Below are 21896 nucleotides of genomic sequence, written 5' to 3' on the forward strand. Positions count from 1 at the left end.
TTTTTTTTTTTTTAAGGATTTTATTTATTTGAGAGAGAGCAACAGCAGGGGGAGGGGAAAAGGGGCAGAGAGAGAGGGAAAAGCAGACTCCCCGCTGAGCAGGGAGCCCAACATGCTGCTCGATCCCAGGACCCTGAGATCATGACCTGAGCCGAAGGTAGACGCTTAACCCACTGAGCCACCCAGACACCCCAGGAGAGAGAGAATCTTAAGCAGACTCCACACCCAGTGCAGAGCTGGACGTGGGGCTCCATCTCACAACCCTGAGATCATGACCTGAGCCAAAAAGAGTCAGACGCTTAACCAACTGAATACCCAGGCACCCCAAAATAACTCTATTTTTAAATGGCTTTTTAAAAGCATCACGTGAATAAAGGTATAGAGCCATTAAAAAACCCTCTAATTTACTCATTTAAATGCAGGGCCAAAACAGCACCTAGAGGGTTTTGGGTTTTTTAATTTTTCTTCTTTTTAAGTGAGGAGACTATTCTTCCTTCATATTCTGCCAACAGCCTAGGATCTCAGTGGCTGTGATTTCGAGTTCCAGGTGTGCTTAAACATGCTGTTAGACTTTCAGCAAAGCACTCAGTTCTTCATTAGGTTGGAGATACATGTTTCCAGCAGAGTTATGAGGCTTGTATGTAGTGAAAAGTAATTCTGTTATTTGGAAGTCATCTAACAAATAGAAACCTTGTAAAAAGGCCATCAGCTCTAAGCTAGAGATGGCTGTGAAGTCACACTTCAGCTTCTGGTATGGACTTTTGTGGCTGTCTATATGGTGATCGAGACAAGGTTCAAACTGGATTGATTGAATTCTGGTGCCTACAAGATAATTTGTTCCTATGTTTTCTTCCTGTTAAATTAGCTTATTAACTTTCAAAAAAATGTACTGCAAATTTAATGTCATTTTGCCATGCAGAATGCTTTCTGTGCATCTTTTAATTTAATCCTCAACAACTCCATGGCATGAATACTGTTACCATGACTCTTTAAAGATAAAGCTTAAATCACTTACCCAAGATTACATAGTTGGCACATGGCAGAGCCAGAAGGACCACCAGCTTGCTGATTCCAAAGCCTTTTGATTCTTATGATCCTACCCATTACTCACTATACCCGATTGCCTGTTCAATCTCTGATACCTGGTGATGGAAGGGCATAGGTTCACTTTTGTTTTAACTGATCTACTTTTATTCTAAGGGTACTTAAAAGCTTGATCAGAATCTTGTGAATGGGTTTTTAGTTAAAAATGAGAATTTTAAGATTAAGAAGAACGTAAATATGCATTTGCTGTGGTCTGTTTTCCTATTAGTAATCTTTCAGTTCTGATAAACCAATGACATTTTATTTTTTATTTTTTTATTTTTATTTATTTATTTTTCTGGCATTTTATTTGTCAGGTCCTAAACATGCAACTTTCAGATGGAGGACAAGGAGATGTCCCTGTCGATGAAAACAAACTCCACGGTAAACCTGATAAAACCTTGCGCTTTTCCCTCTGCAGTGATAATCTGGAAGGAATATCTGAAGGTGAAGGGTTACTTCATTCAAAGAGTTGTGTGATTCAAGTAATACTTTGTTTTGTGATCTTTAAAGGAGCCTTATAAATTATAATTATACCATCTGTTCCTCAACCTGAGGAGAGTAATGAAGTTTTCCTCTAATGACCTTGAACAGTTGGCTATAAAGATTGTTTCTGGAATAAATGAAGATTGCAAGAAAAAAATTAAAAAAGAAAAAGATTGCAAGAGACCTTTGATCCTATAAAATGGAGAAGATACAAGTCTTCATTGAGACTTGAATAATGCCAGGTTTCTCTAGTATTAATTAATGTATACCAAAGCTTATGGAGCTCCTTTAGAGGGATATAGTGCATGTCTAGATGGGAAAAATGGACTCACTAGTATTTTAGGATGTTGTGTATACTTTTAATGTTCTGTATTTCTTTATTTACACACATGCACCTTTATGAAGCAGGAAGATACAATGGAAATGGAATAAAATTAGAAAATTAAAAGCGTAGATTGTTAAGTGAGAATTTGTCATTTCATGTATGAGGACAGACTTTTTTAATGAAGAAAGTTCAGTTTACTATCCTTTTATTTTTTTTAAAGATTTTAATTTTTTAAAGATTTTATTTGTCAGAGGAAGAGACAGAGCGTGCACAAGCAGGGGGAGCGGTAGAGGGAGAAGCAGGCTTCCTGCTGAGCAAGGAGCCCGATGCAGGACTCGATCCCCCCAGAACCCTGGGATCATGACCTGAGCTGAAGGCAGATGCTTAACCGACTGAGCCACCCAGGCGTCCCAAGTTTACTATCATTTTAAACAAAACATAATAGCTTTTCCTTTTTCTCTAACTTTTTAGAACAGAAGTAATGTACATTCATTCTAGAAAATGCAGAAAAGAAATGGAATCATCTGTAATTTTACCATTCTGTTTTTTTCCTGGGTGTGGAGCCCAACATGGGGCTTGAAATTATGACCCTGAGATCAAGACCTGAGCTGAGATTAAGAGTTGGATGCTTAACCGACTGAGCCACCCAGGAGCCCCTACCATTCTATTAATAACAGCATTTCGATTTTTATTTATAGCAAAAGTAGGTTTATGTTGTTTTGTAACCCTTTTTTGTTTAACAGTATAGCAGTGACATTTCCCTTTGTAATTTAACATTCTTAAGTATCTTAGGTTCTTAATGGTTTTTTTTCTTTAACTTCAAGTGGGGATAATTTAAACATTCTTGTATGATTAAACATATAGATTGTTTCTGCTTTTCAAGCATCATAAAAAGCCCTTGACAAGCAACTTTAGATGAATTTTTGAACTGTTTCCTAGGATAAATTCCTAGAAGCACAATTGCTGGCTTAAAGGGCGTGTGTATTTTTAAGGTATGGATGCAGTATTAAAAGCACCTCGGGACACCTGGGTGGCTCAGTTAGTTAAGCATCCCACTCTTGAGTTCAGCTCAGGTCATGATCTCAGGGTAGTTAGATTGCACCCCATGTTGGGCTCCATACTGGGCATGGAGCCTTCTTAAGATTCTCTCTCCCTCTCCCTCTGCCCCCCCAAAATAAATAAAAAAATTTAAAAAGCACCTTAATAAAAATAAGTACATAAATAAAAGCACCTTGGGGCACCTGGGTGGCTCAGTTGGTTAAGTATCTGGCTCTTGATTTCGGCTGAGGTCATGATCTCGGGGTTGTGGAATCAAGCCCTGCATCCAGCATGCTCAGCAGGGACTCTGCTTGAGATTCTCTCTCTCCCTCTGCCTCTCCCCGTGCCCCCTGCTTGTATACTCTCTCTCTTTAAAATAAATACATACATAGCAATAAATAAATGTACCTTAATCAGTCTTCAGTCTGTTTTGAAGGCATGAAAAGTTGCATGGTGGCTCATGACTTTTAAAAAGCTCACTCACAATATAAACATTTCTCTAGGTCCGTCAAATCGCTCCAATTCAGTATCCTCTCTAGACTTGGAAGGAGAGTCTGTATCAGAACTTGGAGCAGGACCTTCTGGGAGTAATGGAGTTGAAGCTCTACAGCTATTAGAGCATGAGCAAGGTAAAGTGAAGCTGAACAAAGTTGCTCAAGTAGCAAAGAATTTACCTGGCTGCAAGATAAACTGTGTGTTTTCATGTAGATTGGCTGTGTTCAGTAAAAGAATAAGTTTAAGTTGATTATATAATGACTATTAAACTTGCGTTTATTCATAGTTCTTTCAGTTCTTAAAAATGTTTAGTTGGTAAATGAATTTTTTAGGCTTAAGCTACATAGAATAATTAAAATGAATTGCTTGAATTCTATAATAGTTAGCATTTCAATTCTGTAATATTGACATTTTAAGGGATACAAAGATAAATACTTGGGGTTAAAGGAACTTAGAATAGGGAGAAGATGGTATACAAATGTCTAAAAGTGTTATAAAAGTGCCTTGGCAGTTCTGAGTGAGAGATACATGTGGTTGGAAGTGTAGGGGAAAGCTTAGTGGAAGAAAATGCTATAGCCTTAAAGCCCGGCTCACGTTGCGTTGGCAGAAACTCAAGATGGGGCATTCTAGGTGAAGGAATAGAATAGTATAAGCAAGTCAGGGAAGTGGGAAACCATAGTACTTACTCAGGAACTATCAAATAGGGGAATAATGTGGGGTAAGGATTGAAAAGTAGATGGATACATATTGTGCTTTAAGAAGATTAATTTGAAAAAGTTCTTTGGATTTGTTCATTTAAAGATCACTGGTGGCCTTCGAGGGAGTGTTGAGGGCAGATTGCAGATCAGCTGGGTCTGAGACCTCAGTTCATTTTCATAAAGGAAAAGAGCATTGCCAGTTGGGATATGTGTGGCTTAAATAAAAGTAATATTGTATTTTACTGGATTAGTTTGTCATATCAGTTAGGATTAAATTTTCTGCACATAAGAGAGAAACCTAAAATAATACCTTAAGACAGAAATTGAAAGAATATCACTTAACAAGCCCTCTAGGTGATTCTGATGTAGGTGTGGCTGTTCTGATGTAGGTGGTTGGTGGTCTACATTTTGTGAACACTAGGTTAAGAAGTAAATTGAGACAAATTATAGACTGCTTCTCATTAGTCAAGGGAAGAGAGAAAACTCTATTTCAGGGGGATGTATTCAAGTCAAGTGAAGAAAATATTTTAGTATGGGCTTATCAGTTAACTATTTCCAGAGTAATTGCTACATAACAAATCATCTCAAAACTTAGTGACTTAAAACAACAAACATTTATTTGTGCACTCATGTCTGTGGGTCAGCTGGGTGGTTCTGATTTGGACTGGGCTGACTCATGTATCTGCAGTCACTGGTGGTTGAGTAGGGAGCTCTGCTAATCTTAGCTGGGGGATAGTTGGTCAGTGAGGAGAGCTGGCTGCTCTAGGATGACCTTTGCTTTGTTCCATGTGGTCCCTCATCCACCAGCAGGCTAGCTTAAGCTTGTGCTCATGGCAGAAGCAAGGATGAAAAAGAGGGCAGAAGTTTATAAGGGTCTTTTGAGGCCTAGCCTTGAAACTGGCACACTTTTTTACTCTTTTAGCCAAAGCAAGTAACAAGGCCTGTGCAAATACACAGAGAGGGAAATATATCCCATTTTTTTTTATTAGCACATAATATATTGTTTCAGGGGTACAGGTCTGTGATTCATGAATTACACAATTCACAGCGCTCACCATAGCACATACCCTCTCCAGTGTCTGTCACCCAGCCACCCTATCCCCCCCACCCCTGTCTTTTGTTTGTCTCCCTCTCTGATTTCATCTTGTTTCGTTTTTCCCTCCCTTCCCCTATGATCCTCTGTCTTGTTTCTCAAATTCGTCATATCAGTGAGATCATATGATACTTGTCTTTCTCTGATTGAGTTATTTCGCTTAGCATAGTACCCTCTAGTTCCATCCATGTCATTGCAAATGGCAAGATTTCATTTTTTTTTTGATGGCTGCATAATATTCCATTGTACGTATATACCACATCTTTATCCATTCATCTGTCGATGGACATCTGGGCTCTTTCCATAGTTTGGCTATTGTGGACATGGCTGCTATAAATGTTGGGGTGCAGGTGCCCCTTCGGATCACTACATTTGTATCTTTGGGATAAATACCCAGTAGTGCAATTGCTGGGTCATAGGGTAGCTCTATTTTCAACTTTTTGAGGAACCTCCATACTGTTTTCCAGAGTGGCTGCACCAGTTTGCATTGTGAAGGAGGGTTCCCCTTTCTCCACATCCTCGTCAACGTCTGTCGTTTCCTGACTTGTTAATTTTAGCCATTCTGACTGGTGTGAGGTGGTACCGCATTGAGGTTTTGATTTGTATTTCCCTGGTGCCGAGTGATGTTGAGCACTTTTTCATGTGTCTGTTGGCCATTTGGATGTCTTCTTTGCAGAAATGTCTGTTTGTGTCTTCTGCTCATTTCTTGATTGGATTATTTGTTCCTTGGGTATTGAGTTTGATAAGTTTTTTATAGATTCTGGATACCAGCCCTTTATCTGATATGTTGTTTGCAAATATCTTCTCCCATTCTGTCGTTGTCTTTTGGTTTTGTTGACTGTTTCCTTTGCTGTGCAAAAGCTTTTTATCTTGATGAAGTCCCAATAGTTCATTTTTGCCCTTACTACCCTTGCCTTTGGCGATGTTTCTAGGAAGAAGTTGCTGTGGCTGGGGTCAAAGAGGTTGCTGCCTGTTTTCCTCAAGGATTTTGATGGATTCCTGTCTCACATTTAGGTCTTTCATCCATTTTGAGTCTATTTTTGTGTGTGGTATAAGGAAATGGTCCAGTTTCATTCTTCTGCATGTGGCTATCCAATTTTCCCAACATCATTTGCTGAAGAGACTGTCTTTTTTCCATTGGACATTCTTTCCTGCTTTGTTGAAGATTAGTTGACCATAGAGTTGAGGATCCATTTCTGGGCTCTCTATTCTGTTCCATTGATCTATGCGTCTGTTTTTGTACCAGTACCGTACTGTCTTGACGATTACAGCTTTGTAATAGAGCTTGAAGTCTGGAATTGTGATGCCACACAAGCTTTGCTTTTCTTTTTCAACATTCCTCTGGCTATTTGGGGTCTTTTCTGGCTCCATACAAATTTTAGGATTATTTGTTCCATTTCTTTGAAGAAAGTTAATGGTATTTTGATAGGGATTCTATTAAATGTGTAGATTGCCCTAGATAGCATAGACATTTTCATATATTTGTTCTTCCAACCCATGAGCATGGAACATTTTTCCATTTCTTTCATGAGTATTCTATAGTTTTCTGAGTACAGATTCTTTGCCTCTTTGGTTAGATTTATTCCTAGGTATCTTATGGTTTTGGGTGCAATTGTAAATGGGATCGACTCCTTAATTTCTCTTTCTTCTGTCTTGTTGTTGGTGTATAGAAATGCAACTGATTTCTGTGCATTGATTTTATATCCTGCCACTTTACTAAATTCTTGTATGAGTTCTAGCAGTTTTGGGGTGGAGTCTTTTGGGTTTTCCACATAAAGTATATCATCTGCAGAGAGTGAGAGTTTGACTTCTTCTTTGCCGATTCAATGCCTTTTATTTCTTTTTGTTGTCTGATTGCTGAGGCTATGAGTTCTAGTACTATGTTGAATAGCAGTGGTGATAGTGGACATCCCTGCCGTGTTCCTGACCTTAGGGGAAAAGCTCTCAGTTTTTCCCCATTGAGAATGATACTTGCCATGGGTTTTACATAGATGGCTTTTATGATATTGAGGTATGTACCCTCTGTCCCTACACTGTGAAGAGTTTTAATCAAGAAAGGATGCTGTACTTTGTCAAATGCTTTTTCTGCATCTATTGAGAGTATCATATGGTTCTTGTTCTTTCTTTTATTAATGTATTCTATCTCATTGATTGATTTGCGGGTGTTGAACCAACCTTGCAGCCCAGGAATAAATCCCACTTGGTTGTGGTGAATAATCTTTTTAATGTACTGTTGGATCCTATTGGCTAATATTTTGGTGAGAATTTTTGCATCCATGTTCTTCAGGGATATTGGTCTGTAATTCTCCTTTTTGATGGGGTCTTCGGTTTTGGGATCAAGGTAATGCTGGCTTCATAAAACGAGTTTGGAAGTTTTCCTTCCATTTCTGTTTTTTGGAACAGTTTCAGAAGAATAGGTATTAATTCTTCTTTAAATGTTTGGTAGAATTCCCCTGGGAAGCCATCTGGCCCTGGGCTCTTGTTTGTTGGGAGATTTTTGATGACTGCTTCAATTTCCTTACTGGTTATGGGTCTGTTCAGGTTTTGTATATCTTTCTGGTTCAGTTTTGGTAGTTGATACATCTCTAGGAATGCATCCATTTCTTCCAGATTGTCTAATTTGCTGGCATATAGTTGCTCATAATATGTTCTTATAATTGTTTGTATTTTTTTGGTGTTGGTTGTGATCTCTTTCATTCATGATTTTATTTATTTGGGTCCTTTCTCTTTTCTTTTTGATAAGTCTGGCCAGGGCTTTATCAATCTTATTAAAATTCTTCCAGAGAACCAGCTCCTAGTTTCGTTAATCTGTTCTACTGTTCTTTTGGTTTCTATTTCATTGATTTCTGCTCTGATCTTTATTATTTCTCTTCTCCTGCTGGGTTTAGGGGTTCTTCCTGTCAGTCCCATCTGTTCTTCCTCCAGCTCCTTTAGGTGTAGGGTTAGGTTGTGTATTTGAGACCTTTCTTGTTTTTTGAGAAAGGCTTGTATTGCTATATACTTTCCTCTTAGGCCCGCCTTTGCTGCATCCCAAAGATTTTGAACAGTTGTGTTTTCATTTTCATTTGTTTCCATGAGCTTTTTTAATTCTTTAGTTGAACCATTCGTTCTTTAGTAGGATGCTCTTTAGCCTCCATATATTTGAGTTCTTTCCAGCTTTCCTCTTGTGATTGAGGTCAAGTTTCAAATCATTGTGGTCCAAAAATATGCAGGGGATGATCCCAGTCTTTTGGTACCGGTTGAGACCTGATTTGTGACCCAGGATGGGATCTATTCTGGAGAATGTTCCAGTCTCGAGAAGAATGTGTATTCTGTTGCTTTGGGATGGAATGTTCTGAATATGTCTGTCAAGTCCATCTGGTCCAGTGTATCATTTAAAGCCTTTATCTCCTTGTTGATCTTTTGCTTAGATGATCTGTCCATTTCAGTGAGGGGGGTGTTAAAGTCCCCTACTATTATTGTATTATTGTCAATGTGTTTCTTTGATTTTGTTAGTAATTGGCTTCTATAATTGGCTGCTCCCATGTTAGGGGCATAGGTATTTAAAATTGTTAGATCTTTTTGTTGGATAGACCCATTAAGTATGATATAGTGTCCTTCCTCGTCTCTTATTATAGTCTTTGGTTTAAAATCCAATTTGCCAGATATAAGGATTGCCACCCCAGCTTTCTTTTGATGTCCATTAGCATGGTAAATGGTTTTCCACCCCCTCACTTTAAACCTGGAGGTGTCTTTGGGTCTAAAATGAATGTCTTGCAGACAGCATATTGATGGGTCTTGTTTTTTAATCCAATCTGATACCCTGTGTCTTTTGATTTATTTTAGCCCATTTACATTCAGGGTAGCTATTGAAAGATATGAATTTAGTGCCATTGTATTGCCTGTAAGGTGACTGTTACTATATATTATCTCTATTCCTTTCTGGTCTATGTTACTTTTAGGCTCTCTCTTTGCTTAGAGGACACCTTTCAAGATTTCTTGTAGGGCTGGTTTGGTGTTTGCAAATTCCTTTAGTTTTTGTTTGTCCTGAAAGCTTTTTATTTCTCCTATTTTCAATGACAGCCTAGCTGGATATAGTATTCTTGGCTGCATATTTTTCTCATTTAGTGCTCTGAATATATCATGCCAGTCCTTTCTGGCCTGCCAGGTCTCTGTGGATAGGTCTGCTGCCAATTTTTTATCAGAGTCACACTGCAGAGGTTGCCCCAGTTAATCTGTCAGAAATGGGGGTACATATGCTGAGCTTAGTTCAGAGAGGGAAACAGTACATCTGTAGGGGGATGATTCAGTGTTGGTATTGCATGCTCAGTGTTACTGATAAAATATGTATCTTTAAAGTTGATTTAAAAAAATAGCTGTGCTGCCATTTTTAAAGTGCATAATTTTGTTTCTGATAGCTACAACACAAGATAATCTTGATGATAAGTTAAGGAAGTTTGAAATACGTGACATGATGGGACTGACAGATGACAGAGATATATCAGAAACAGTGAGTGAGACCTGGAGTACAGATGTCTTGGGAAGTGATTTCGACCCTAACATTGATGAAGATCGCTTACAAGAAATTGCAGGTAACTGCTGTTTAATTTCTCTGGAAGATTGCTGTTTAGTTATTCATATCTACCTGCCCTTCATGGGCGGGGACTTCAGCCTCAGACAGACAGACCTAGGAAGCTGAGATAACTGTATGTAACAAGGCATTTGTGTCTTTTTTTCTTTACCGAAATATAGGTAGCATTTTTCCCTATCTGCATTTAACTCCCCCTCCCCTGCCAAAAAAGAAAAACCAGTGTTCTGAATTAGCTTCTTGTTTTCAGGGCATAGTATATATTCTGAGGATATTCTTTTTGAGACTACACACCTTACCTGAAAATGAAAATTCTTATAGATTATAGCCATAAAATCTTTCAGAATAATATAATACTGAGATTCTCTAAAAATTGAATTTAATAGGGTGCCTGGCTGACTCACTCGGTAGAGTATGCAACTCTTGATCTCAGGGTTGTGAGTTGAAGCCCCATGTTGGGTGTAGAGCTTACTTAAGGAGAAAAAAAAAAGGAATTTCTTCTGGAAGGATTAATTCATTTCCAAAGAGTGACTAGTTTTTTCTTTCTTTTTTTTTTTTTTTAAGATTTTATTTATTTATTTGACAGAGAGGTAGAGAACACAAGTAGGCAGAGAAGCAGGCAGAGGGAGAGGGAGAAGCAGGCTCCCTGCAGAGCAGGGAGCCCGATGCGGAACTCGATCCCAGGACCCTGGGATCATGACCTGAGCCGAAGGCAGCCGCTTAACCGACTGAGCCACCCAGGCGCCCTCTTTTTTTTTAATATCAATTTTATTGAGATACTATTTACATACTTTAAAATTCACCCTCTTTAGGATACTGTTCTGTGAGTCCTGAAAGATTTCATACAGTCCTATAAGCAGCATCTTCATTTTCTCTTTAAATCATGGAGCGTTTCAGGCAAATACAAGAGGGAAGAACGTACTCTGTGTATCAGTCATTCAGCTTCAACTATTACACATGCACACGTGGCCAGTTTTGTCTCATCTCTTCTCCCACTACCCCTTTTACCCTGTCTCCCCCTGTTATGTTTAGGCAAGTTCCAGACGTTATTTTATTTGTAATTATTTTATATATCTTTAAAAGGTAACTTTCACCAGTAACCTTTTGCCAAAAGTTTTTTATGCACTGCGGTAGAATTGTTCTTTTGTTAGGCGTTATCAGACGTCATGGAGCATCCTGAACTTGAGTATTTGTAACACGTGTATAATAATGTTTAATCCTTTCTATTTGTATTTTTAAGTAGTGTAAACAGATTTCTTAATTGGTTTTGCATTACTTTGTTTCAGGGGCCAAAGTAGTACTCTTCTTGGCAGAGAGCTCTGTTTGAGCAGTGAGCTGTATTTGCAGTTGAATGCATGCTACAGAGATGTGTATTTTCCTGCAAATATATTTTATTGCTCTAAATATGTGGCTAATGTGCCAGAAGAGAACATATTTGGCCAGTATAATTTTCTGTGGTTTAGTGTCTCCATTTGAGTGTTTTTAATCCCTGTGAGGACTATACATTTTAGGTATTTTGGGGCACATGTAAAAATGTGCTACAAAACCAAGATGAGAGCTGGTTGAAATGACTTGACCTAATGATGGATGTTTTCTCTATGGAGAGTCCAAGGTGAACAGGAGGAAACTGGGAAAAAGGAGCTTGTGCCATTGTGACCAAAGTCGGAAATCTGTGTTTCTAGTGGTGCTGTTGATTGAAATTACACTTACCTTGGCTTCCTTCTTGTGGCTAGAGTAGAGAGGACAGTTAGGTCAGCGTTGGGCCTTCTCCGTGATCGCTGCTCTTTCCATCAGCATCCTCGTTAACCCTTTGCTCCCCACTGGTTACACAGGTGCGGCAGCGGAGAACATGTTAGGCAGTTTACTGTGCCTGCCGGGTTCAGGGTCAGTGCTCCTTGACCCCTGCACTGGCTCGACCATATCAGAGACAACGAGCGAGGCCTGGAGTGTAGAGGTATTGCCAAGTGACTCAGGTGAGCACGCCGTCGTCGTTTGCTGTTTGATTTGCACAGAAGTTTTAAATGTAAGGTATCTTAATTCCTATACTGTGTACATTTTGTCAAGTGTGACACAACCATATTACTAAGAATTTCAGATGGACAGTTAGGGCATTTTCTGTCCATCAAGAAAAAATGCAGTTGGATGGCATAGGCTAAGATGGCAGGTGCTTTTTGACTCTGTGTTCAGTTATTTGTAAGTATTTGTTAGCAACTCACCAGAGTTGTGTGTGTGACACTGAGGTTGGTATCTCCCACTAACTCATCACAAAATAGGAATAGCAGTACAACTTGAACCCTGAGCGGTTGGATGCGTGGCAAGCACGCCCAGATTCATCCCAGGGAGAACTTGACCCTTTAAAAGAGATCTAATTTTGAAATGTACTGAAATTGAGACTCTGGAGTCCTGAGAATTATTTTGTGTAGGATTATTACAAATATATATAAAGTGTTTTGTACTTTCTCTTTTCTCAAATATTGTATTTCTTTTTTTTTTTTTCTGATTATGAAGATAAAACTTTGTTTTCAATTAAATGTCAACTACCAGAATGCAAATTTAAGTAACTGTATATCTGAATTACATTCTATCTGATCTACTGGGCTCAAGAATAATTAAGTGATTCTGATATGTTTTATAATATTAATGCACTCAGACATGCTGACCTTTACATAAGGAGACAGTAGGATTAGCGTACTATCTATTGAGTGTCCGTAGGAGTTATTTTTTAGAAAATGTTTGGTTTAATGTTAAGCTATTCTGTATTCTCTTGTTGAGTTTACTTCTTAACCAACAGCATATTTTATGAGATTAGTGATCTACAGGCAGAGTTTTCACCTTTGCACAACAAACTGGCCTATATTGGAATGAAAATCACAACCTAAGCTTCTTTAACACTCGATCTAACTAACTTTGCTAACTGGCCCAGACTTAGAAATCTGTTTACAATGATTTCATTCACACTCTGGTAGCTTTCCTCATGTGGGTCACAAGCTGAACCTGCGGCGTGCTAACAGAATCACTCACGTGGCACCTCATGTCTTCTGTTTAGAGGCCCCGGATCTAAAGCAGGAGGAGCGTCTACAAGAGCTGGAGAGCTGTTCTGGACTAGGTAGCACATCTGATGATACGGATGTCAGGGAGGTCAGTTCCCGCCCCAGCACACCAGGCCTCAGTGTTGTGTCGGGTATGTCTGTCTTGTTTCAAGGAATAAGGATTGCAAGGTGTGTTCCCACCTCTTCATTTATAAAGTTGATAACAGAGAGATGTTGTATTTAAGAGTTGAGGAATTTCCAGGAAACAAAATTATTTCCGTGGGACCTTAAATCTATGAGAACTTAACATGTGGCTTTCTAGAGCCTGTTGAAGTAATTGGCAAACAGTCTGTGTGTTCCCTCTCTAATTCCATCTGTTCTTAGTGGCCTCTGCTACTGTATTTAGATACCACATGATACTTGCGATTATGTTGTACAAATCAAGGTAAGCATATTTAGGCAGTAGTACAATAAAGGATATGATAACCAAACATCTCACACGTATAGCACTTGGGACATAAAAATTTTGAGAATATTTACATTTCTCCAAACTTCATATACTTTTTGTGTGGTTATTTTGTTCTTCTTGCTGTTTATTTTTTGCTTTTTTTTTTTTTTTTTTTTTTAAGGCATTAGTGCAACCTCTGAGGATATTCCCAATAAGATTGAAGACCTGAGATCTGAGTGCAGCTCTGATTTTGGGGGTAAAGATTCTGTCACTAGTCCAGACATGGATGAAGTAACTCATGGTAAGAAGGGGAAAGGAGAATGACTTAAAAATGATCACATTCACAGGTGAAACTGGCAGTCTTATACTTTTACTGGTGATAATATCAGGTGATAGAGCACTTCGGGGCATAATTTGGCAGTACGTATGTAAGGCCTTGAAAATTCACAAACCAGGGGCGTCTGGGTGGCTCAGTTGGTTAAGCGTCCGATTCTTGGTCTCAGCTCAGGTCTTATTCTCAGGGTCATGAGTTCAGGCCCTGCGTTGGGCTCCACACTGGGCATGGAGCCTACTTAAAAAAAAAAAAGAAAAGAAAATTCACAAACTAAATTTGGTTCACTTTAGGAATTAGTCATCAGGAAGCCATTCCATGTATGCAGAAAGTCTTATGTTCTTCATAACATTTATATTGGCAGAAAATGAGAAACAACCTAAGGGTTGAAAAATAGAATTGCTAAGTGAATTTTGATGCACCGACTCATAATTTATGCAGCTGGGTTTTGTTTTTGTTTTTGTTTTGTGGCTGTTTTTTTAAAATCTTTAAACGTATGAAATAGCTTCAAACTCTAGAAATACTAGAACATAGTATCTCTTGGGAAATTTATCCTGAAGAATTTCATATATAAGATAATAAAACATTAAAAAAACTACCATAGAGAAAGCACAGGAAAGAAATACCAAAATGCTAGCAGTGGTTTTATGTACTGGGGTTTTAGATACTTTTTCTTTCTTACAAAAAATGTCTTTTGTTCTAAACCAAGATTTCTCATCCTCAACACTATTAACATTTTGGGCCAGGTGGTTCTTTGTTATGGAGACCTGTTCTGTGCATTATAGGATGTTTAGTGACATCTCTGGCCTCTACCAGGAACACAGCACCCCCTTCTTCCCCTGCGGTTGTGACAACCAAAAATGTCTCCAGATACTGCCAAATGATCCCTTGGGGAACAGAATAGCCCCATTTGAGAACCACTGTTCTAAATAAGCAATTTTCAGAGTATGGGCTCCATGGACCACTGAGGACCCTTAAGGCCCTTTTGGGGAGTGAGGGGTAATGAGGTCAAAACTGTTTTCATAACAGTAAAAGGTTGTCCTTTTCACTATATTGACATTTGCACTGATGGTGCACAAGCAAAGGTGGGTGAATTTGCTAGGGTGGGCCTTAGCATGAAGCAAAGCAGTGGTACTGAACAGTTAGCAGTCACTATATTCTCTCGCAGTTAAAAAAGAAATCTTTCATGAAGCAGTAAAAATTATTTAATTACATCTCAACCCTGAATTACACATCTGTTCAAAATTCTGAAGAAATAAGAAATACTCCTAATGCGTGGTGGTGAAGTATCTCAAGGAAAAACACTTAGCTGGTTATTGGAGCTGTGAGCTTAATTAGCTGTTTCTTCTCTTGTTTGTTTTTCATGACACACCATTTTTACTTGAAAGAATGACTGACAAACTGTAGTTATTCATATTTGGGTATTTGGCAGGCATTTATTGAAAATTAACAAAGTGAGCTTATCACTTCAAGGAAAACAACCGACAGAGTAGAGTTTGTTGCCAGTGATAAAATTCAGGCTTTCAGATAAAAATGAGAATTTCAGAAAACTTGTATCCACCTTCATGAGCTTGACAGCTTTCTGATATTTAAAGACTTTTCTGATGAGATTGGTGGTTTTTCTGATGAGCATGTGATTTTTTGATATTATATATTGAAATGTGTCAACATGTGGAAGATCTGCATATCTCATTGAACCAGTATTTTCCAGGTGATCAATGCATGATGTTACAAAAATCATTTAAAGTGGAAGACAGACCAAATAATTTTAATGTAACAGAGTAAAAGTTCATTGATTTGGTTTTAGGTTCCAAATTATAGCTAACCTTTAAAAAACTACTAATCAAGATTTGGTGTTGTATCATAGAAGAATGTCCACAATTATCTGAGAAGGCTGTTAAAATATCTTCCCTTTTCCATCTACATGTCTGTTTGAGGCCAGCTTTATATACTTCAGTCAAAATATGTATTGCAGCAGATTGAAAGCAGAAGCTCATGTGAGAATCCAGCTCTGTTCTATTAAGACTTACATTAAAGGAATTTGTAAAAATATAAAACAGTGTCAGTTATTTTTTTATTTTGGAAAATAGTTATTTTTCATTTAAAAGGGTTATTTGTATTACCATTTAACAGATATGTCTAAATGAATTAATATATAAATATATATTTGTTTTCATTTTTAATTTATGATATGGTAAGTGTCAGTAGGTATAACCAACATATATAGGCTCTTTGGGGCAATAATTTTTAAGAATGTAAAAGTGTCCTAAGACAAAAATTTTAGAACTGATATTCTAAGATGTCTTTCATAATAATATACTGTTTTTATAATTTTAATATAAGAAGGTAAATGTATAGAACAAAAGAAAAATCAAAAAGCATAAAATCAAAGTACTGTCATTCATTAACATTAAAGAGTTCAGACTCAAAGTTTAGAGTAACCGTTTCTTTTCTTTCTTTCTTTCTTTTTTTTTTTTCTTTTCTGAGAGAGCGAGCGAGCCCTGGGGGGGGGGGGGTGGGGGGGGGGGGGTGAGGGGAGAGGCAAAGGAAGAGAGAGAATCTTAAGCGGGGCTCAGTCTCACAACCCTGAGATCATGACCTTAGCCGAAATCAAGAGTCAGATGCTTAACTGACTGGGCCACCCAGGCACTTCTAGAGGTTTCTTTTATATATTTGAAAGTTTTAGCCTCTGCATACTTACCTGTTTTAATATTTCTGATTTTGGTTGTGTAGATATATGCTTAGAGGAGTCATTTTTACTCCATAGCTGAGAGTAGTTTGAATCTGTTTTGTGGTGTAATGTAGTATTACTCATTTTTATTTAGGAGTACTTTTACAAATTGTTATTTGCCGAGATAGGAATTTCAAATTTTACGACTTTTTATTTATATTCCTTCTAGGTAATATTGCCCTTATTTTTTTTTTTTAACATATATTGTATTATTTGTTTCAGAGGTACAGATCTGTGATTCAACAGTCTTGCACAATTCACAGCGCTCACCATAGCACATATATTGCCCTTAATTTTTTAAAGATTTTATTTATTTGAGAGAGAGAAAGAGCACAAGCAAGGGTAGCGACAGAGAGAGGGGGAGAAGCAGGCTTGACACGGGGCTCCTAGGACCCTGGGATCATGACCTGAGCCAAAGGCAGACACTTAACCGACTGAGCCACCCAAGCACCCCTGCCCTTATTATTATTATTAATATTATTTTTTGCCCTTATTTTTATAGGTGGAAGGAAGGTGAGACTCAGGGCAGTTGTGACTTTTTTTTTTTTTTTTAAGATTTTATTTTTTATTTATTTATTTGACAGAGAGAGATAGCGAGAGCAGGAACACAAGCAGGGGGAGTGGGAGAGGGAGAAGCAGGCTCCCCGCCAAGCAGGCAGCCCGATGCGGGGCTCGATCCCAGGACCCTGGGATCATGTCCTGAGCCGAAGGCAGATGCTTAATGACTGAGCCACCCAGGCGCCCCCAGCTGTGACATTCTGAAAATTTTGATGATTTACATCTTTTGGCTCTACTCCTTGCATTAACTATAATGCAATTTGGCCATTAAAAGTAATTAACATGCGGTTGCTATACCACTTAAATGTAGATAAAAACATACCATGAATTTGAAGTAATCAGAATATGATATTTATTAGATTCTCTTTTTTTCTGATACGCCCCTCAAGTTCTATTGATCAGAAAAGGAAAACTGGGGTGCCTGGATGGCTCAGTCGGTTGAGCGTCTGACTCTTGATTTCAGTGTGGGTCATGATCTCAGGGTCGGGAGATCAAGCCCTGTATGGGCTTGTGCTGGGTACGGAGTCTGTTAGGGATTCTCTCTCTCTCCCTCTGCCCCTTCCCCCATGTGTGCACTCTCTCTCAAATATGAATCAAATAATAAATCTTTAAAAAAAAAAGAAAAGGAATACTGTGGAAGAATGCTAGAACCTTTTTCACTGTGTAGAAACTCTTACTGAGTGATGAGTTCTGATTGGTCTTACAGTTTGCCCATTTATTTTAGGCGCCCACCAACTGACCTCTCCTCCTTCTCAGTCAGAGTCTCTACTTGCCATGTTTGATCCACTGTCTTCACATGAAGGTAAAGTAGTCAAATGAGCTTTTTGACTTAACCCTGGGCAGAAGAACAGAACCAAAACCCTATGTTGATGCCTTTGTTGGATCAGTTGTATCTCAGTTGCAAACTTTTTTTTCCCTGTGTTCTAGGGGCGTCTGCAGTGGTAAGGCCAAAGGTTCACTATGCCAGGCCATCGCATCCACCACCAGATCCCCCAATCCTGGAAGGAGCTGTGGGAGGAAATGAGGCCAGGTTGCCAAACTTTTGTTCCCCTGTTTTGAATCCAGCTGAAATGGAGGCATTCAAGCAAAGGCATTCTTACCCTGAGAGGTTAGTTCGCAGCAGGAGCTCTGATATAGTATCATCATCTGTCCGGCGACCTATGAGTGACCCCAGCTGGAACCGTCGTCCAGGGAATGAAGAGCGAGAACTCCCTCCAGCCGCAGCCATTGGTGCTACTTCTTTGGTGGCTGCACCTCATTCATCATCTTCCTCCCCGAGTAAGGACTCCTCAAGAGGAGAGGTATGGGACACAGGCCATCTAGAAGAATTTTGCTAATTGTGGTCAGCTTTAGTGTTCTGTCCGCTTGTTTCTCTTGATATGTGAAATTAACATGGTATATATAAATCTTAAGAGTGAAGATGGACAGCAGTCATGATTAAAGATGATCTGTCAGTCTAGTTTGTCCACAGTGTAACCCATGGGAAACCTGTACTATTTTGGTTTTGTAGTCATGTATTTTGCATTTTTATGACACTTTGAACTTTTCTCCAAGCAATTTTGTATCTAATTTCATTTAAACCTCACAGTTTCCTTCCGAGATGAGAAATTAAATGATTTGTCTAAGGTCACTTGATAGGCTGGTAAAGGAACTATAGTCTCAGCTCTTTGACATGTGATTTTAATAACTCAATTTAATTGGCAATCAAAACATGAACTTTGAAGTTGTTTGCATCTGGGTTTGAGTCCCAACTATGCCACATGCAGGCTATATAACTTTGGGGAAGATAGGGAGATAACCTTTTTTAGCCCCTTATTTCTCATCTATAAAAAGGGCTTAATAGTAGTATCTCCTAAGGCTACTGTGAGGTTTAAATGCAAAAATATGTATCCTTAACACTTGGTATTTGGCACACAGTCCATACACAGTTTTATTATTACTACTACTGTGTCATCTCTATTACCCCTCTAGACTTCATGTGCATTGCGCTTACTCCTTCCAAAAGTATTTATTGAGTGCCTTACTCTATGCTAGGCTCTGTATTAAGGTTTTTGTTTACTAACAGTAATGAGATAGTGCCTGCCCTCAAGCAGATCATAGTCTGGTGCTTAAAAGGTATACTTCCCATGTTTCAGAAGTTGCCTGTACACAATAAGAACAGTTTTGCTTTTAAGACAAACAAGAGTGGTTTTTGTATTTCACAGACAAACTGAAATCCTTTTCCTAGTAATTTATCCTGCTGTCCAACTCCAAATAAAGCATCAAACTTTTTCTACAGACTGAAGAACGCAAAGATAGCGATGATGAGAAATCAGACAGGAACAGACCTTGGTGGAGAAAACGTTTTGTTTCTGCCATGCCTAAAGGTAATTTTATAAAATATTAGAATTATATTAGCAACAAGAAGCAAAGCCCCCAGATCTCTTTCAGAGAGCCAGTATGTCAGCTCCTCTGTGTGGCTTGCTGGGCCTAAGTTTCTAGCCGTTTGGAGGGTATAGAAAATGGTTTCACTCAGGTGAATGCTAAAGGCAGACCTTTAGAAATGATAGTTCTTGTTCTTTGCAGGAAGTGGTAGTGGTTTCATAAGTGGAAGTCAGGCAGGTCACGGTTGTTTAAATATCATATGCCATCAGGGTTAAACGTGGGACTTTTAACATATGTATTGTTAATAATTATTGCAGGAAAAAGGGATGATATTGGTAATTAAACATTGAAAATTCATCCTTTACATTCCTGGAGTAAACTTAAGCTTTTTATGTTTATGTTTGTTGAGACTGTTTATATCCTGAATATTAGTGAGTGTTTATTTTGGAAGGCAGTTGTATAAAATTGTTTGCTTTTTTTTTTTTTGTGACTAGCCTGGCATTGTAGCAGTAAATATTGAGATTTGAGTTGGCAAAAGTGTCTCTTCCTGCAAGGAGAGATCCTCCAGGGTTAAGGCTAGGGACGTCTTCCGAAGTCCTCTTCTCGGCACCGTGGCGCTCAGGAGCTGAGGAGCTCTGCTTTCAGCTGTACTCAAGCCTCCTTGATGAGGACAGATTGAGGCTCAGAGCTTTGCATGTGTTGTTTTCGAGCAGAGGTTAAGAGGCAGTGGTTTTGATTTAGTCCCAGCAGATTCGAGTTAAATCATTCTTCCTGTGACAGATGACCCCAAAGCTGATCCTGAAAGCTTCTTTAAGAACCTTCAACACTGTTTTAAGAATGATTATCAGTGGACACTCAGGATATCTTAGCTTTTAAACTTTTCACCTTCCTTCACTTAGAAATGTTGGCCCACCAGTTAATACTCCAAAATGACTGCTGTCTTCCAAGTAGTGCAGTATGTTATGTGTCACGCTACTGACTTTATTTAATTTCCAGCTCCTATACCATTTAGAAAGAAAGAAAAACAAGAAAAAGACAAAGATGATGTGGGGCCTGACAGATTCTCAACACTCACAGGTTTGTAGACCGTGGACTTCCTGGCTCCTTCATTCCCAGAGCACATATTTCATAGCACTGTTTCCTGGGCGTCATAAGCGCTGCCTTTTTAGAAGAGTGTGTCTGTGTGTGTGCAGTGGGGAGTGTGTTCTTCATAGTTCTGTGGCTTCCAGGCGGTGGCCCCAGTGAACCTCAGTGTGCTCTTCCTGCAGACTGCCACCGCCATCCTCATCCTCATTATCATAACTTCTGTGTATGATGAGGCCCCTGAGGCTGAGCCTCTAGGCACAACCCTACAACGCAACATCCCAGGGGGACGATGCCACATGGGGCCTTTTAGGAAAGTGTGGTGATGGTTGTAGTGCGATGCATGCCACATCTTTGGATCATTGATCAAATAGCTTTCTCTAACGTTGATCATAGAATTCTAAATTTATTCCCATCTATAGTTCTTGATTATTCAGGATCACAGTGAAATTCTGTTCTACCTGATCATTTCCTTTTTTTGTGATAAAGTGTTCAAACAGTATCATAAATTTATAAACTTTACTAATTTTTTACAGCTTGAATCATTTTAACATTGCTATCTGACCCAAGGAAAATACAACTGGGGATTGGATTCTTACCTTATTCAGCAGTTGTGTTTTTGCAGCTTCTGTTTGGCACATTATGATTGAGCACCCTTAAAGGAATGAGTTCGAGAAGTAGTGTTAATGACCCCACCTTGAGTTTGATAGCTTTGTACTGTTTCTGATGGCTGTAGAGCATCTAGACCAGAAATTAATTTCTCGCCTCTTTTTTTCTTATCTTGATTTTCAACTATGTTATCCTACTAAATTAAAATGAAGATTTTTATAAAAAAATGGTATAGGTTTTCAAAGAACATTCTCCTCAAGTAGCTCAGCGTAGTACAGGTAGAATCCCATTTTAATGCATGTCATTCTGGTATCTGGTTCCATGTATTTGGATGTATTTCCATGGTCTCTAGCATACATCCCTGCTTTATCTGGTGCAGTGACTGTCCTGGAATGAAGGGTTTTGAAGAGCAGGAGCTATGTGTCCAGGCCAAGGTTCTCTGCTGAGAGCCATCAGGCCTATCTTACTCAGTCAGCAAATACTTGTTGAACATCTGACTCATGCCAGGCACTGTGCTAAGTGTTGTGGTTATTCAGTCAAATCACAGGAGCCTACAGTCTGATTGAGAAGAGTTGGAAACGTATTAATGTTTTCTTACCATGTTCTTGGTGTTAGACCACCACCAGTGTTTATGGAATGAAATACTCTTAATGAAATCTAATGTTTTTAAAATGTTGAATTAATAACTGGAGAAGTTATAAATTATTTTTTGCTTGTGTCTTTGGGCAAACATTTTCCTTGGTTCTTGGTGCCTAACCTAGAAGCTAAGTAAAGTTAAGTGTTTTTTCTTTTTCATAAGGTATTTCATTTTCTTTGTGTTTGATTCAAGCAATTTAGCTTTCCTACTAGTGCAGAAATTTCTGCCTGGTCCTAATTAATGACCTGTTGAAAATTATCATTAAATCAGCTTTTAAATGATATGAAAAGAAATTTCTTAACAGTCTGTCCATAATGCAGT

General features: G+C 38.6%; 1 protein-coding gene across 11 annotated transcripts in view; it reads left to right on the top strand.

Annotated features, from left to right (window-relative positions):
- GAPVD1 (GTPase activating protein and VPS9 domains 1) overlaps nucleotides 1–21896 on the top strand; it is a 74462-nt gene that overhangs the window by 40073 nt on the left and 12493 nt on the right. For 4 of the 11 annotated variants that reach the window (XM_032418240.1, XM_032418238.1, XM_032418243.1 and 1 more), the window contains 10 exons: nucleotides 1401–1530; nucleotides 3436–3561; nucleotides 9616–9789; nucleotides 11618–11758; nucleotides 12832–12966; nucleotides 13444–13563; nucleotides 17607–17684; nucleotides 17810–18183; nucleotides 19161–19248; nucleotides 20243–20323. In XM_032418240.1, coding sequence (XP_032274131.1) covers nucleotides 1401–1530; nucleotides 3436–3561; nucleotides 9616–9789; nucleotides 11618–11758; nucleotides 12832–12966; nucleotides 13444–13563; nucleotides 17607–17684; nucleotides 17810–18183; nucleotides 19161–19248; nucleotides 20243–20323 — 1447 coding nt within the window. Of the gene's footprint in view, nucleotides 1–1400; nucleotides 1531–3435; nucleotides 3562–9615; nucleotides 9790–11617; nucleotides 11759–12831; nucleotides 12967–13443; nucleotides 13571–17606; nucleotides 17685–17809; nucleotides 18184–19160; nucleotides 19249–20242; nucleotides 20324–21896 lie in introns of those variants that run through there. The other 7 variants (XM_032418242.1, XM_032418245.1, XM_032418244.1 and 4 more) reach the window with 5 other exon arrangements.

The sequence above is a fragment of the Phoca vitulina genome, unplaced genomic scaffold, assembly GCF_004348235.1.
Source record: "Phoca vitulina isolate PV1807 unplaced genomic scaffold, GSC_HSeal_1.0 scaffold21, whole genome shotgun sequence".
NCBI classification, from domain to species: Eukaryota; Metazoa; Chordata; class Mammalia; order Carnivora; family Phocidae; genus Phoca; species Phoca vitulina.